This window comes from Mustelus asterias, chromosome 17, assembly GCF_964213995.1.
Source record: "Mustelus asterias chromosome 17, sMusAst1.hap1.1, whole genome shotgun sequence".
Lineage (NCBI taxonomy): Eukaryota > Metazoa > Chordata > Chondrichthyes > Carcharhiniformes > Triakidae > Mustelus > Mustelus asterias.
In genome coordinates this window covers 65886693-65905129 of record NC_135817.1, presented here as the reverse complement: position 1 = coordinate 65905129, position 18437 = coordinate 65886693, and the positions used below count along the sequence as shown (strand labels likewise).

The 18437-nt window shown below is 42.9% G+C and overlaps 1 protein-coding gene across 1 annotated transcript in view; it reads left to right on the top strand.

The window, feature by feature from the left end:
• Nucleotides 1-18437, top strand: part of LOC144506072 (proto-oncogene tyrosine-protein kinase ROS-like) — a 161696-nt gene that overhangs the window by 17676 nt on the left and 125583 nt on the right. The window contains exon 2 of the mRNA XM_078231889.1: nucleotides 16288-16314. Coding sequence (XP_078088015.1) covers nucleotides 16288-16314 — 27 coding nt within the window. The remainder of the gene's footprint in view (nucleotides 1-16287; nucleotides 16315-18437) is intronic.

Below are 18437 nucleotides of genomic sequence, written 5' to 3'. Positions count from 1 at the left end.
TTTGGATGAGTACTGCTCCAAAACACTCGAAGCTCAATACCATTGAGGACAAAGAAGTCCACTTTGTTCACCCCTTACATTCCATCGCTACCTCCACAGTGGTAGCTCAGCTACATGAGTAGCGTGATATTTTAACATGGCATGTTGTTAACCAGTTGCTGATGGCTGGCATGATACTTCAAAAGTGGTGATGGTGCAGCTGCATAAGAGACTAGCTTGATTTCCTGCCACTCAGACAGCTCTAAGGTCATGTATAGGTCGACACATCCTGAATGCTTGAAACAAGGTTGGGAATTATTGGTCTCCTTTTGCCAAGCTCTTAATCTGTTGCACATACTTGTTACCAATATGCTTTCTGGAGATGCCCACTGAGAGTCAAGTGGGGGAGGGGAGTGGTGAGATTATTTTAGGAAGAGGCTCAGACTCATGTAAAGGAATGGGAGCTTAGCCCATCCAGTGATGTGAGGTTCGATGGACTAGAAGCATCCTGTCTAAATAATAAAAGAAAAGTGTCAACCATGATGAGGTAATTCTTCGGGGATTATCAAGCTACAAAGTGTGAGAGCTGGTAGATGTGACTTCATTCATCCAAATGTCCTCTTCGCATGGATCAACATGATGCTCATGTCTCTGATGGTAGTGTTAAGAGCACAGCAGATGTAGAATGCCCGAGAAATTCCAAATCCTAGTAGGAAATTAGAATGCCTGCTCTCAACTGTATTTTGCATTTTGACCTACTAACACACATACTTTTGGTATTCTCAACTTCCTTATTTCTACTGGAGTACCCATTGGGTCACAAACTACCAGAAATCCAAAGTTGTGGAAAGTGTGATTGAGGACAGAAATGGAGAGCTTGACATAACCATGGTGAGAGATATCCGATCCATGCAAAGATGACATTTGGATGAATGAAGTCACATCTACCAGCTCTCATACTTTTTAGCTTGATAATCCCTGAAGAGTTAGTTCATCATGGTTGACACTTCTCTTTTATCAATTAGGCAGGATGCTTCTAGTCCATCGAATCTCACATCACTGGATGGACTAAGCTCCTATTCCTTGATATGAGACTGAGCCTCTTCCTAAAATAATCTCGCCACCGCCCCCCCCCCCCCCCCCCCCCCCCCCCCCCCCCACTTGACTCTCAGTGGCGACTTTGACATCTGGTGAGGGAGGATGGACAAAGTTGCCCTTTATTAGGTCTCCATTCCGGCAGCCTGTGGAGTCTGCGGTTGCTGAGGGCAATCTCAATTCAAGTACAATTTCAGCATTTCTTTGAATTATCTCTTGAGCGTGATCAGCCTTGAAGTTTGCTTTTGAGGCAGGGCAGCAAAGATTGGATCTGTGCTTGCTGTCTAGCAATCTGCTCCATTTGTTTCTTCAGCATGATGCTCACCTCTCTGATGGTAGTGTTAAGGGCACAGCTGATCTAGAATGTTAGGGTATTCCAAATCCTAGAAGGAAATTGGAATGCCTGCTCTCAGCTGTATTTTACAATTTGATATAATGTGTCGGATTATAGGATGTCCCAGAAATTTATGTGATGATTTTATGTAAAATAGATGTTCATTAAACAATGCAATGTTCATTAGTCAATAAAACACACACAGCAGGAAAATCAGCTAGAATTATCTTAACTACATAATGGCAATACACAATATCTTTAAATTTATCCAGTTTCAAACCTCTCTCTTTTTCTAACGTTCTGAATCTCCCCAAACAACATCCCATAGGTTTTAAAACTATAAGCAAAATCTAGCACCACATCAGGCAGCTACATCATTTGGGGTTGCTTCCAACCTAGAATAGAGACAACTGGCTTCTCAGACTGGCTTTCTCAAGGCACAGCTTGTTGGGGGTTGACACAGCTTTCTGCTGTGGGCTTCAGTCTAAAAACAGCTCCCTTGTTTAGGATGTACTTTCCTCTGCCATACTATTTCTCCTTTTGAGCTTCCCTTGTCTGAACTAACCTTCTCAGAAGTCACTTGTAATTACCTTTATTAAATTCGTTCACTTTTAGAATGCAAGTGTGAAATTCACCCTCAACTTTTCTTTTGAACTTTTACCAATTAAAACCAAGGTGGCGCCACGCATGGCGACTTCTTGCAAGCTGTGCGCAGCATACCTTCTAATTCTATCTTTTACTCTCGTCCTATGCTTTTAAAACCTTATTCTAACTCTTTTAAACTCTCACAATGCTTTAATTCAATCTCTTACTACATTCTGCACTCTCTCCTTCTCGATGTACGGTATGCTTTGTCCGTATAGCGTGCAAGAAACTACTTTTCACTATATGCTAATACATGTGACAATAATAAATCAAATTTTTACTTCAACTTTTGACTACTGTTACCAACCTGCCTCAGGTAAATATCTGTTTACAGAGCTGCTAGGCTAATCAGCATATCAAAAACCCTAGCTCCATCACTGCCAATCTGTCTTTCCACAATTTCCGTTCAAGAATAGTTTGTTCTTCTTTAACCACACAACCATCACATACTTCCAATTATTGGATTCCTTATTTTTAATTTGATCATGATTTCCTAACAGTCGTCTCCCTCCTGGCTTTAGTGATCTTGTCTTTTCCCATGATCTTGATAAAGTGATTATGTGCATCAAAGCAGGACAATTGCGGCTTGATGTTGATAAGTCTCCTTAACTCCATTCAGATATTTTCATCCTCACTGCCTCAGCTAAGTGATTTTCCAACTTGAGTTTCCCTTGCTATTTTGAAGGAGGAATCCAGAAAGACAATTAGGTCAAACAGGATTACAAGCTCCAGGGATACTGAGACTATGTGTTCTTCTTCAGACGGCATGTATCCATGGAATTTCTGCTGCAGCTGCCAAACACCCTTGTTGGGATTTCAAAGATCAGTTGCGGGCTTTTTTGGACATCAATACCTCTTCCTAGTATTTCCAAACATCAAGAACATTGCCTGCTCACTCTCATTAAGGCACATGGATGCTATGACCATCTGCAAAACCTTGATTTGATTTGATTTATTATTGTCACATGTATTAACATACAGTGAAAGGCATTGTTTCTTGCGTGCCAAACAGACAAAGCATACCGTTCATTGAGAAGGAAACGAGAGAGCGCAGCATTTGGTGTTACAATCATAGCTAGGGTGTAGCGAAAGATCAGCTTAATGCAAGGTAAGTCCATTTAAAAATCTGACAGCAGCAGGGAAGAAGCTATTCTTGAGTCGGTTGGTACGTGACCTCAGACTTTTGTGTCTTTTTCCCGACAGGAGAAGGTGGAAGAGAGAATGTCCGGGGTGTGTGGGGTCCTTAATTATGCTGGCTGCTTTGCCGAGGCAGCGGGAAGTGTAGACAGTGTCAATGGATGGGAGTCCGGTTTGCGTGATGGACTGGGCTTCGTTCACGACCTTTTGTAGTTCCTTGCGGTCTTGAACAATCGCTTCACATTTCCAGTCTTGATCCAAATCTATCCAACATCCTTCCATTTGGTAGATAGAACATGTGTGCAGGACATTCCTTTCTTCACATTGGGAGCCCTTCTATGCTCACTTTTGTACTTCAAAGCCTGTGCCACCAATTGAACAGAAACTGCTTCAGCCTCCATCATTGATGTAGTTAGTTTCAGTCCCCTGACCATACGCTATGTCTCTGCCAAGCACTTTTCCGTCTCTTCAAATATGCTGAAAAACATTGAGTTGCACCAAATGATTAGCTATGATGACATTACCTGCAATGCACTGGACAGAAGTGGCTGCCTTGGAGCTTGTCCGCAACAAAATATTGGCTAGGTTTTTGTGCCTACGTTATAGAATCTTTCCGACTATGCTAAAATCATAACGCACAAAGATTTCAGCTGTGACAATTCCACTCCAACATATCAAGTAAACAAAAGATTATCTTAAGGAGATGAAAAGAAAATCAAACCATCGACATCCCTACCTCCAAAACCCACCAGTCAAGAGTTGACCAAACGCCCCACCACACATCGCAAGCTTACCCAAACCCCTCCAAAAATGCTGAGGGAACCCTGGGCACCAACCCTGCACCCTCCACTGCCACCAGCTGGTGGGGCTGCACCGTACACCGCCAACAACCACAAGATAGACCCCCGCAGTCTCATCTGTACATAATTTGAGGAGGCAGCAAGACTCCCATGATGCACTTAAAGCTCTCCGCGATCTTCATGGTGGTTAATACTGAATTGATGTCATTGGTAAAATATTAGGCCCAAGAGTTCAATTAGCTCTGATCTGTGTTTGCCATAAATATTGCTCCTGTCAGACCTCAACATCCCTGTCAGGGCGATTAGATTTTATAAATCTCTTGTGTCATAATTTATGAATACTATGGTTGGATGAACAGAATATTTATTATTTATATTGATTCAGTGAAATTTTATCATCTTGAGAAGAATGTTGGACATCATTATAGATGCTTTTGTTCAGATTCGTCTGGAGTAAAATGATATAAGCTTAGTGGGCGGCATGACGGCACAGTGGTTAGCACTGCTGCCTCACAGCACAAGGGACCCAGGTTCAATCCCAGCCTCAGGTGACTGTCGGTGTGGAGTTTGCATGTTCTCCCCACATCTGCATGCGTTTCCTCCGGGTGCTCTGGTGTCTCCCACAGTTCAAAGATGTGCGGGTTAGGTGGATTGGCCATGCTAAATGGGGGACTAACAGGGTAAATATGTGGGGTTACGGAGATAGGGCCTGAGTGGAATTGTTGTCGGTGCAGACTCGATGGGCTGAACGACCTCCTTCACTGTAGGGATACTATGATTCTAGTGATTTCACATTGAGTAATTAAGTTGTACAATATGGGACAAATTAACCAGTTATTCCCAAAAAGATGAAAAGAACCCCAGAGAATATGTAATTATACACATTATTCTTCACAAATTTATCAGCTGATGAACCTTTTTCCTTTTTTAGGAACTTAATTCCATTGACTTGCACTGGGGATGCAATGTTGAAAGAAAATTCTCTTTGGTGAGTTGAAATGAACAATGTTTAGCTACAAGCAAGCCACGCATGGCAATTTGGTTAGCTTGTAAGAAGAAAGACTTGGTTTGAAGTGTGTATGAGTGGCACTCCTTGACTTTCAAATCTTGCCCTCATAAACACTGACTCAACAGTTTAGGAGTCATATATACATTATGATAAAAGACATAATATTATAAGCTCAATGGGATATTGAAAATGTTTGTGATGCTTCTTTCCTTGTCTCCCCTGGGTGCAACTGGAAGTGAGAATTTCATTAAGGTCTTGCTTGTTACTTACATTTAATTTTCATTACATCTTAGCGAAACCTAGTTCAGACACTGGGGTGGGTGGGGGCACCCTTACTTTTGCACCCCCACTGGTCGATAAACAGGGTGAGCCAGTAAGATCGCGAGAGAGCCGAGAAATCAGGTTCATGCCCGATTTCTTGCCTCTCGCGATCTTACCAGCATCGGATTTCTGGCGCGATCAATTAGCAATTACAAAATTCCAAATACTTCCCACTAAATCCAGTCAGGACGAGAGAGGAATCTCATGATAGTCAACACGTTTCCAGTATTTTGGATATAGTTGTGAAGATTTTTCTTTGCCAGTGTACTGTTTCTGAAGACTCTCTAAATTCTAATTCTAAAGACTACCACTGTAATGGTTTTGGAGCAGTGCGAAATTACTACAACCATGGGGCAAACTAACACTAAGCCTGAGACTGAGTTGAATTTTTAATCAAAATAAGTTTATTGATTTTTACATAATGCTCTAGCATATTTTCTTATCTTTTTTAAAAACATAGCTTGCATCGGACTCTTAATGTAGTAGGTAGACGCCTGGCTGGTGGAGCGCCATGTCATGCAGACAGATTGAGTTTAACTCCTGGTCTATGCTGATCTGATGCACTAAAGAGAGGGTAAAAGTCAGTTCATTGCCTTCTATTGACTCCCGGTGAAAAATATGCATACAGAAACATTTGTAGACCATTGAGGACCTTGTTGTGCCATTCAGTCTGATCATGATTTTTGACTTTCACAGTTTCTTTTTTGGTAGCACCGTGGGTTAGCACTGCTGCCTCACAGCACCAGGGGCGCGGGTTTGATTCCCGGCTTGGGTCACTGTCTGTGTGGAGTTTGCACATTCTCCCCGTGTCTGCGTGGGTTTCCTCCGGCTTCCTCCCACAGTTTGAAAGACATGCTGGTTAGGTGCATTGACCTGAACAGACGCCTGAGTGTGGCGACTAGGGGGATTCCACAGTAACTTCATTGCAGTGTTAATGTAAGCCTTGTGACTAATAAATAAACTTTAACTTTTTTTTTCCTACAGCAGAGGTGTGTTGAACAATCTGCATTGCCATGAAGGCACTGATAAATGTGAGGTTTTTAACGTTACTCCACATTACTCATGCCTTAGCTTGGGCAGAGGCATGATTTTGTCAGCTTCTCCTGGGATCATTTAATGATTTTGCTGAAGGATGGGGTGACCAGGAGCCACTGTTACCCGAAAAATTAAACTCTCAGTATACTGGAACTTGGAGATTGCACATTGTGAATGTGGTTCGTGGGTTTAGTTTTCAGATAATCTCTGCCTATTGCTTTTTTAATGGCTGTATGACTTTCAGCATTTCTATCTAGTTAGATCAGGTAGGAGCTGGAGTAGTGGCATTATTTATGCGAGGCTGATAGATGGTCACAGAACAAGGTTAGGAATGGAACACTGGGCCTGTTTTTAGTGGAGTGATGCGCATACTTGGAATGTGTGTTGAAGTCTGCTAATAGGACATCTCTGTTTCTTTGAAGCAACTGCAATTGCAGTTGGCGATGTGTCACACAGTTCACTTTGTAGGAATAATAAAATGACTAACTCATTAAATTCCATTTTTAACCAAATTTCCTGAGGGAACCTTACTAAGTGCGTGTTGAGAGACTGGTATATATTTTTGCAGGATGGAATGCTGGGTTTTTTTTAACACCAGTGTGAAACAATACTATTAGAACTAAAACACAAGTATAATCACAAGAAAACACCGTTAATTCTTCAGAAATACAGTTTTGAGCTGGAGCAGGTGATGGGAGCAAGACAAAAGTACAATTGGAGAAATACATTTTTCTGGCAACTTATTTGGTTGGGAGAGATGTAGCAAGGTAAAATGTTGGAAGAGCATTCCATAGGCCAGAGAGGCTAGGGATATGTTAGCTGAAATCACAACTTCCAAGCTCCCCGGTGTCATATTGGAAGGAATAATCCAAAGACGTGCTCGGGAATTCCCTTTGGAAGTTCTCGGGTATGGTTTGCATGGCAACTGTCTGGAAGTGCAGATATTCCCTGGACAATTGCCTTGCATGGGGAACTATCCGGAAAATGCAACTTCAATCACAAACTTTGGATGGTTCCGCCTGGGTTGCACCAATAGTTACCCAGATGCCTTCAGAAGAATTAAAACCCCTTCTAATTCCTGGGTAACTGTTTCACAGATTCATGTTGACCTGCCCTTCCCACAGGACTCCCCATGAATCCCCAGAGGTTTCCCTCCAATTTTGATTTGATTTATTGTTGTCATATGTATTAACATACAGTGAAAAGTATTGTTTCTTGCACGCTATACAGACAAAGCATACCGTTCATAGAGAAGGAAACGAGAGTGCAAAATGTAGTGTTACGGTCATAGTTAAGGTGCAGAGAAAGATCAACTTAATGCAAGGTAGGTCCATTCAAGAGTCTGATGGCAGCAGGGAAGAAGTTGTTCTTGTGTCAGTTGGTACGTGACCTATCTTTTTCCCGACGGAGGAAGGTGGAAGAGAGAATGTCCAGGGTGCGTAGGGTCCTTAATTGTGCTGGCTGCTTTGCCGAGGCAGCGGGAAGTGTAGATAGAGACAATGGATGGGAGGCTGGTTTTTGCGACCTTTTGTGGTTTCTTGTGGTCTTGGGCAGAGCAGGAACAATACCAGGCTGTGGTACAACCAGAAAGAATGCTTTCTATGAATTCAAGGCTACCCCTTTATTAGCCTAAGCTTGAAGGTTGTCAGGTCTAGTTGCAGATGGACATGGACAGTGCTTCAGTATTTGAGGAGTCGCAAATCATAGAATCCCAACAGTGCAGAAGAGGCCATTCGGCCCAGCGAGTTTGCACCAATTCTGACAGAGTATGTTATCCAGGCCCTATCCCCGTAACTCCAACATTTCCAGGATTAATCCATCTAACCTACACATCTTGGTACACTAAGGGGAAAATTAGCATGACAGTCCACCTGACCTACATAGCTTTAGACTGTGGGAGGAAACCAAACATTCATATCAGTACAGCCCTCCTGCAGCAGTGAACTACAACACTAGTAACCTTGAGTCAGAGAACAAAGCTATTGGCTAGAATGTTTGGCTGAAGAATGTTTCTCCGGTAGGATGGGGTGAGTCTGTGGAAGAATTTAAAAAACAGAATGATGATTTTAGTCTTGATTCACTGGGTGACAGAGAGCCAGTGGAGTTGGGCAGGGGTCATTGTGATGCTGGAGAGAACAGGTTGCAGAGGCCTGCATTTTCTGGAGTTTACGAAGACTTGAACAGGTGAGGAGATTCACGAATTTCAACTCTCTTATCTTCTTTATGCCAATCTGCTTATGGCTCAGGTAGTAATCCAGAGATTGTTATTTTTGTGGTTCTGCCTTTCAGTCCCTCGCTGCTCATTTTCCCTCGCCAGAATCTCTAATCATTAGTATCCAGGTGGACCACAACAACTGTATCCTTTCCTCCCAATCCAAGTTCCTCTCAGGTCCTGAGGAAATCATTGAATCCCCACAGCGCAGAAGGAAGTCATTTGGCCCATCAAGCCTGCACTGACCCTCCCGCAACAATCCCACCCAGGCCCTATCCCCGTAACCCTACATATTTATACCACTAATCACCCTAACCTACATGTCTGTGGACACTAAGGGGCAATTTCTCATGGCCAATCCACCTAACCCTGATCTTTGGAGTGTGGGAGGAAACAGGAGCACCCAGAGGAAACCCACTCCGACACAGCCAGTTGCCCTAGGCTGGTATTGAACCCGGGTCCCTGGCACTGTGAGGCAGTAGTGCTAACCATTGTGCCACTCATAATGTCCTTAAACCTGGCACTGAGCAGGAAGCACAATCTTTGGGGGGCACACATGTGGCTGCAGAGACCAGTATCTATCAGCCTAACTATTTTGGCCCCTGCTACAACTACATTCCCTTTATTCTCCTCACTTGAACGATTTTCTGCACCACTGTGCCACGATCAGTTTGCTTATCCTCCCTGCAATCCCTGCTCCCGTCCACACAAGTTGCGAGAACCTCAAACTTGTTGAAGAATTCTAAGGACTGAGGCTCCTTTGTAGCTACCTTCTGAATCCCCCAAACTTCCCTCGCTCATTGTCACACCCATCTGTCCCTGATCCAAAGTAAAGTTTGTTTATTAGTCACAAGTAGGCTTACATTCACACTGTAATAAGGTTACTGTGAAAATCCCCTGGTCACCAGACTCAGGTGTCTGTTTGGGTACACTGAGGGAGAATTTAGCATGGCCAATGCACCTAACCTGCATGTCTTTGGGCTGTGGGAGGAAACTGGAGCACCTGGAGAACGTGCAAACTCCACACAGACAGTGACCCAAGCCGGGAATCGAACCTGGGTCCCTGGCGCTGTGAGGCAGCAGTGCTGACCACTGTGCCACCGTGCCATCCCACATCAAGCAGATGAAGCAAATTTGATTTACATAAGACGGGCACTCAAGATCATTTAATAAAACCAGGCATCCATTTATCTTAATTCAAAAAATATGACACCGAGTCAATAAATATGATAGTGGTCATTTAATACTTGTAATGTTTAATTTGTCTTTACACTATTTACTTTAAAATTATACAATCAAGTGGTTATTATCCAAGCTCTGATTATCCCTCAGAATTTTCACACAACAGAATCTTACAAAAGATATCATTGATTTAGCGTGCAGCCAGCTAATATCAACCTACTCCTGTCTAATATAGATTGATACCACAACTGAAAAGAGGTCAAATTCAATTAGTGTTAAATATATTGTGTTTGGCTTCATTCCTAGTTATAGTATTGCGATAGTATCTATAAGATTTGGGAACCATTAATTGTCTGCAATCTCTATTAACCACAGGTGATAATGTGTATTCAATATAAAAGCAAAATACTGCAGATGCTGGAATCTGAAACGAAAACAGAAAATGCTGGAGAAACTCAGCAGGTCTGACAGCATCTATGGAGAGAGAATAGGGCCAACATTTCGAGTCTGGATGACCCTTTGTCAAAGGCCCTGGGTGGTCAAGGGCATGGCTCATTGGACAGTGCCCACCTGGAGCAATGACAGACACCCCATCACCGGCCATCAGGTGCCACCAGTGTGCTAGGGCAGTGCAAGGGGGGTGGAGCTTGGGTGGGGGCAGTGCTGGGGCTGGACTGTGTAGTGGGGTCATGCAGGGGGATCGCAAAGGGGGTCATGATGGGGGAGAGCATGTTGGGGGTCAGCCAGTGGACTCATCGGGAGGGCCCTGATGCGGTTGACCCATGTCGAGGTGGGGAGGTGAGGGGCGGGGGGGGGGGGGGGATATGTTGCCAATGAAGAGGGGTGTCCGATGCCTGTGGGTGGGAGGGGGTCTCTCGTGAAATCCGTGAGATCGGGGTGCGAAATGGTGGGAGGCCTGAACACGCCAATGAGACTGTTTTGGAATCTTGATCTCTCAGTGCATTGAGAGACCCCCTCCCTCTCCTAAAGGACAGTGGGATCCCCCAGCCCTCATTGGCAGCATGTTTCCCTATCCCCTCTGACAAGGATTACTGGCATAGGGCCATTGTGTCCCTCCCAATGGTTTCCCCATCATGATTCCCACCATGCCCTCCTCGACCTCTACCTCTTCACAACCCCCTCTTCATGATCCCCCCTGCACGAGCCCCCTGCACAGCACCCACTGCGTAACCCCCTACCATAGCCCCCACAGAGGCCCCACCCCACTCGGGCTCCACCTGCTTGGCACTGCCAGCATGCTTGGTGGCCACTGCCAGATGGGCTCTGCCATGCCATGCCCCCCACCACCCAAGTGCTTCAATAGCCTCCGAGTCCCCTGGCATGGTCATCGCGCCTGGCCTCTGTTAGTTCTCGCCGGTCTCACGCTGTGCCTGAAGGTCAGAGGGCCCCGGGATCTGGGAGAATCCAGCATTAAACATTATGCTAATCGACCAGGATGTGATCCAGTCTGTACCAGTAGAAAGTGACTGGGGTGATTGCAAACCGTTTAGCATTGGGTGCGGAGCCACATGTTATTTTCCGAGATTGGCACGAACTGCGCCAGGCACGGTGAGACTGGAAAACCACCCCCATAGTTTTTGCAGAATTCTGTTGCCCTCGGGAAGGTCAAAAGGACCCAATTCCCACGCTCCTCCGGTACTGAATATAGCAGGAAAAGAGCTGAGTGCCTGCTATTTGGCAGGATCTGTACTATTGGAATGATGTAAAATATCTTGTAACGTGGGTAATCATTTTTGGATTAGAGAAACATATTAAAGACTCTAATATCCAAATGGGCATTCTCTATTACATCTACTCCAAAAACAGGATAAAGCAATCACTAAATGGAAGTTTCAAGTATTTATGTTTCTGAAAGCAGCCGGTTGACAGCTTTAAGTGTTTCCAGTAGAAATCAAGCTGTGTAAAATAGAGATTATGTTTAAACTTATGTGTTAAGTATTGCATTATACAGTAAGGAAAGGTGACCAAAGGACAAACTGTTTCTTGTAATTGTGTATGTGTTGTACATATTTATTATCCTCTGATGTTGTTCACAGTTAGGACTTAAAAGAAGCAGATATCCCCAGTAATTGTATGAGGGACACTGATTTAACAGCATTGTGGACAATCTTGGGGTCTACCAGTAGTGCAAAGGAGGCTCTGAGGTCTTGGTAACAAAAGGGCCTCCCTCAGTGTTGCGAATTCCTGGAACCACTGGGAAGAATATCTCAGGAATTGGGAGTATTGAACAGAGAGACCCAGGGAGTGATGAAAGTTGATCCAGGAATTTGTATATACTGAAGAGGAAACCTGGACAACATGCATCTTGGAGTCCAGGAAAGCTGGAGGAATTTTGGGGGGGCAAAGGGTTGTGTGGGAGTTGGTTGTGCATTATATTAAAAGTCTAATTATGAAGTAATTCTTACTGTGCTATAAATCATTCTCCAAGTAGAATTGCTCTGAAGGTTCTCAGCCTGTTCCTTATCAGCTCTGGCCAAACAACTTTGATTATTGTAACTGTAGTATTAGTGGCATAACGCTGATCATAGGGTTGGGCATTGGGTCACTGCGGGGTCTACCCTGATTCCCCAATACCTTCAGTTTTGCTGACTGTACCAGCTGGAGACTTGCCTTCAGAGACTGGGGGAAATTTAATCAGAATATCCCTGTAACAGCTCTCACCTGAGTCTTGAGCAGTGGAATTCATGGGGCCGGGGAAATCACATATTTGTCAACCCTTTCAGTTGCAAGCATTGCCCCATTATGAGGAAACCAATAATTGGGAAGGGAACAAAATAATCATAGAATCTTAGAATCATACAGTGCAGAAGAGGCCCTTCGGCCCATCGAGTCTACACTGGCACGTGAGAAACACCTGAACTTCCACCTAATCCCATCTACCAGCACTTGGCCCATAGCCTTGAATGTCATGACGTGCCAGGTGCTCATCCAGGTACTTTTTAATCATCATACATCAAAATGTTCTTTTTTAAATTACACTACAGATGATTTAGAAATTAGACTTATTTTAACTGAGATTTGTTTTATTTGTGGAAAGTTAAGCGCATTTTTCAAGAATGTAATAAATTTACTTTTGTCTTATCACAGTGTACTGAAGTATGCAACCATTCGAACTACACAGTATTTCGCAATTGTTTCAATCTGTGTGTAAGTAAATTTTATGCTTACAAACGAACTATAGAGCTGATTTGCCGAGTTGTAAAATGTGCAAATAAATGGGTGTTTGGGCATACAAACAGAATTCTGTTCCAATTTTACAAACCTTTTTATTAAGATCTGATTTGGCACGAATTGGAATTTGTCATTAACCCTAATAAGTGTGAAACTAGCCCTGTGCTATTGTTTACTGACATCTGTGATATCACTATGAGTGGCGTCACTTTCAAAATCTCAAAATCAACCCTTTTATACACATGTTATACAACTATGGCTCATCATCTTCTGTGACTACTAACAATCTGTTTTTCTCCTTACTTTATATTTTGTACTTCTGTGTTTTTCCAACCAGAATTCTTCAATGCCACATCCATTCTTTCGTTAAACAGATACAATTAAGACTGTTCAGAGTTCCGTTTCTCAGTAACAACCAGGCAATATATGGAAATTATTCAGCTAACTTGATTTTATCATTCTGCGCTTGCGAGGACACATCTGGCATCTCTTTAGCTCCTCTTTAATAAATGAAGCAAGGGTGCAAGTTGTAGGGACGGGCCATTGTCCCACCTCTATTTGATATTGTGCTATCATGACGCGATAAAATATACTCCGTGGAGAGTATTGTGTGTCTAAGTGGTTTAGCACAAATCTGGATCACTAACAATTTAACTGCAAGATACGGCAATATTGTTTTTCAAATCTAGGCATTCAAATTTCCAGATCACATTCAAACATGTATTAAAGGAGCTAACACATACATACTACAACTACACTGTGCATATCTAAATATTCACACATTGCAATTTATTATAAACAAGTGACATAATCTGTATTAATTTTCTGTCAGGTAATATTTTAACTTGCAGATGTACAGTCTTTTGGCTCGGATTCAAAATATGTTTAATCTTCAGTCCAATCACATCCAAATGTTAAGGCAATTGGAATCTATTAGACATCCTGCTGCCAGTAAGCTGGATACCAGTATTGTTACATCATAATGGACATATCAGAGGGCTTTCTTATTTTCCTGTTTGATTTATCATTTTAAAGTGGGCTTTATGACTTTCTAATCGCAATCTTTATGCCATGATGTCACAAAAATGAAAGAAATGGAATGTACTCTTTGGGGTGGGGGAGAGAAAATCCTTTTAAGCACTTTGTAAGTAAGAGGTGTGCAGCGAAGTTGTATTCAAGGTACTTTTCTTTGTATTAATTGTGAAATTGGGTGAGAAAGTATTGATCATTCACTAAAGGACGTCTTGTGTTGTTTCAGTGTAATATTTTACTGTCCTGTGTATTGCACTTCATAATTTTGTTTAATGTTCCATTTGGTGTTTTTTGTTTAAATTTAGCTTTGCTAAATACATATTTTAGTGCTCTCCGGATAGCTGGTGCCTGAACAGCTGTGCTTGGCACCCTTCCCGGCTTTTCATGCCTAAACAGGGAGTAAGACTGTTCCTTCTTACCATTCATACCTTCCAATAGTGACTCTTATGTCGAAAGTATTTCGGTGTCCGTAAAGCACTTCAGGCTGTCCTGAGGTCATGAAAGGTACTATATAAATGCAAGTCAAAGTACCAACTGCTCATCTTGCCAAATCAATGGGCTTTTGATGACTGCTGCCGCTGATGATGTCCCACAGTGCATCATGATCATTCACTTTTGAACTGCTAGATTTGTCTTGAATCTATTCCATTTAGGTTGGGGATGGTGCCACATGACCTGATAGAGACTGTACTCATTGTGGAGGGGGGAATTTTGTTCCCATGTAAACTGTGAAGTGGTCATTCCCACCAGTTCTGTCGTAAACACGTTCATTTGTGACAAGGTAAATGGGTGAGGATGAGGTTGTTTCTTTTCCTGTTTGATGCTTCTCTGACTAACTCCAATAGAGCGTGACTGGCAGATATGTCCTTCGGAGCTTAGCCAGTTCAGTCATCATCAGTACTACTGAGCTATGTTTGGTGATGGACATTGAAGTCCATCACCTTTGTACCCTAGCTACCCTTAGTGCTTCTTCCAAGTGGTGTTTAACATGGAGGAGTACTGATCTGGAAGGGGTGTGGTAAGTGGTAATCAACAATTCCTTTTCCATGTTTGACCTGCTGTCATGAGACTTCATGGGATTCAGAATGAATGTTCAGAACTCCCAGGGTCACTCCCTCCCTACTGTATACCTGGTCTGCCCTACCAGTGGCATGGACATAGCCAGGGATGGTGATGGAGGATTCTGGGCCATTGGCTGGAAACTATGATTCAGTGAATATGAATATGTCATGCTGTTGCTGAACTAGTCTGTGGGAGAGGTCTCAAATCCTAAGATGTTAGTGTGCAGTGCTCTGCAGCGTCGAGTTGGCAAGTTGTGCCTTTATCATATTTAGTGTCCAGGTCAATGTCGGGTGGTCTTTCCAGTTCTTTTCTTATTGGACTTTACTATAGTGGTTTGATTCAATTGAGTGGCTTGCGAGAGGGCAGATATGAGTGACCACCTTGCTGTAGGTCTGGAATTGCAGGTAGGCCAGACCAGGTAATGACGGCAGATTTCCTTAGGACATTAGTGAACTGGCTCTGTTTTTCATAATCATTGTTGCTAAAGCTAACTTTTTGTTTTAGTCCAGGGTTATTAATTAATTGAATTTGACTTAAATTATTTGAATTTAATTAGTTTGCATATTTGCTATTAGAGAAATGCAACATTTACACAATAGTTAGGTGGATATCCTTTGAGGTTCTTTGTGGTCTGTAACTATTTCATTTACAGCTTCCGAACAATTCCAAGTAACAAGATGAGCACATAAACACATTGTTACTTCAGCTGACAATATCATTTTTGTTATGTCTGTTCCAAAGTACAGGAACATGTTCTTGCCAGTCTCCTTGGAGACCAATTTTGTTTTCTTCAAGTCTTTGCTAACATTGAGAGCAAAATTATGCATCTATGTTGAATACGTTTATTGAGTAGCTTCTGTTTGTAAAGTGTATACTTTACAATATACTTTACGATATATACAATATACTTTACGATATATACAATATACTTTACGATATATACTTAAAGTATGCATGGATCTTCTGAAGTCAGCCATTTGGAAGCATTATCACTCCAAAAAAACTGCATAGTGATTACAGTTTTCTTTTTAACAAGGGAAGATATATTCAATGGTTTTGTGTGAGCAGTTGGTCCCTTTAGCTATGTATTAAGGTAGAATAGAAGTTCAGGTGTTTTGGTTTATAGTGGGCTTGGTGTAATAAGGTCACAGGTAGAACATCACTGAAATTCAATTGCACATTTTTTGTTCTTTTATTAATAGATTCTTGCAGGCTGTATGTGAAAGTATAAATTCCTTTCTTTATTTTCCAGGATTCAACATTCAATCAGACGTGTGAGGTAAGCCACATCAAAAATCTGCATATTATAATGCAGTTTGTACAATGCATTAGTAACGAGGAAAGGGCAGTTTATTTTAGTCAAACTTTCCAGTTGCATTTTGTTCTCTCTCCTGTCAGTTTGTAATTGTCGACATCCAAAGTTGACAATTAGAGAGTGCTAAATTAAACCCAGTCTTTACACAGTTTTTATTTTCGCAGCTTAAAAGGTTCCAGCACAGGTTCCATAATCTATAAGAATGAATTTCGAAAGCTTTAGGATGTAAATCCTTCGCTTGAAGACTGCTATACTTGGCTTTTTTATCCAATTTTCTACACAAGCACCCCATCCAGTATCTCACCCAAGATTCTCAGTGCCCATAATCATTATAACTGATCCTAGTGGAACCTTCCCCTAATAGTTCACATCTGCAAATTTTCTAGCAGGAAATAACTTAAAATGATCAGGGAACATGGTTGGTTTTCCCCCTGACCCCTCTCCCTGGGTCTACCTGTGGTGCCCCAGTTGTTGTCTGATCAAAGCCAGCTAAAGGACAATAATCAAAGTTGGGACTACTCATAGAATCCTACTGTGCAGAAGGAGGCCATTTGACCCATTGAGTCTGCACTGACCACAATCCAACCAAGGCCTTATCCCCATATGCCCATGCATTTACCCGAGCCAGTCCCCCTGACACTAAGGGGCAATTTAGCATGGCCAATCCACCTAACCCGCACATCTTTGGACTGTGCGAGGAAACCGGAGCACCTGGAGGAAACCCTCGCAGACACGGGGAGAATGTGCATACTCCACACAGACAGTGACCCAAGCCAGGAATCGAACCCGGGTCCCTGGCTCTGTGAGGCACCAGTGCTAACCACTGTCCCACCATGCCGCTGGCAGGATTTTCTGGTCCTGCTGTAGTGAATGGAGATTTGGCTGAGCACCAAATTCTCCGTCCTCGCTTACAATGGCGGCGGGGCATGAAGGGCTGGAAAATTCAGGCCCTCGTCTGTATTGTTCAGAACAGCTTCTTTTGCCAATATCCACGGCAGGAAGCTTAGATAAGACAAAATAAAAATGTGTTTGCAAAACCAGTTAATAATTGCTACCCCGTGTTCCACAAGCCTTTTGTTAACGACATTGAGTCCAACAGCGTTCTCTGTCAAAATTTCATTTTGCAAATGTGGAGCCTCATTCCTTCAGAAGTTAATTAGTGTTGAAGATTTAAAATCTTCTCCCCACTGCTTTTCTATTTCTTTTATTTCTCTTTCTTAATCCCAACCAACTTTCCCAATATTTATACTCTTTCTGTGAATGATTTAAATCTAATTTGTGCATAGGGCGGCACAGTGGCACAGTTGTTAGCACTGCTGCCTTACAGCGCCAGGGTCCCGGGTTCGATTCCCGGCTTGGGTCACTGTCTGTGTGGACTCTGCACGTTCTCCCTGTGTCTGCGTGGGTTTCCTCCGGGTGCTCCGGTTTCCTCCCACAATGTGAAAGACGTCCTGGTTAGGTGCATTGACCCGAACAGGTGCCGGAGTGTGGCAACTAGGGGAATTTCACAGTAACTTCATTGCAGTGTTAATGTAAGCCTTACTTGTGACTAATAAATAAGCTTTAAACTTTAATGCACACACACCCACCAGAGATGCCTTATTGGATCAAATATTCGAGTAGAGCAAGTCTCTCTTTAAAGGCACCAAAGGTTTTGTGGGCAGCAGTCAGCGGCGTGACTGGCAAGCACCATGACCGGAATTTTCCAGTTGTTCACACACCGTGGCTGCTGCTGCAAGCGAGGATGGAGAATTTCAAACAATGGAATCTCAAACAATGATGAGGCAGAGTACAGGAATGAGATAAAGAATCTGGTGAACTGGTGCGGCAACAACAATCTCTCCCTCAATGTCAACAAAACGAAGGAGATTGTCATCGACTTCAGGAAGCGTAAAGGAGAACATACATCAATGGGGATGAAGTAGAAAGGGTCGAGAGCTTCAAGTGTTTAGGTGTCCAGATCACCAACAACCTGTCCTGGTCTCCCCATCCTGACACTATAGTTAAGAAAGCCCACCAACTTTCTCAGAAGACAAAAGAAATTTGCCATGTCAGCTACAACTCTCCACTCCATAACACAAATATCC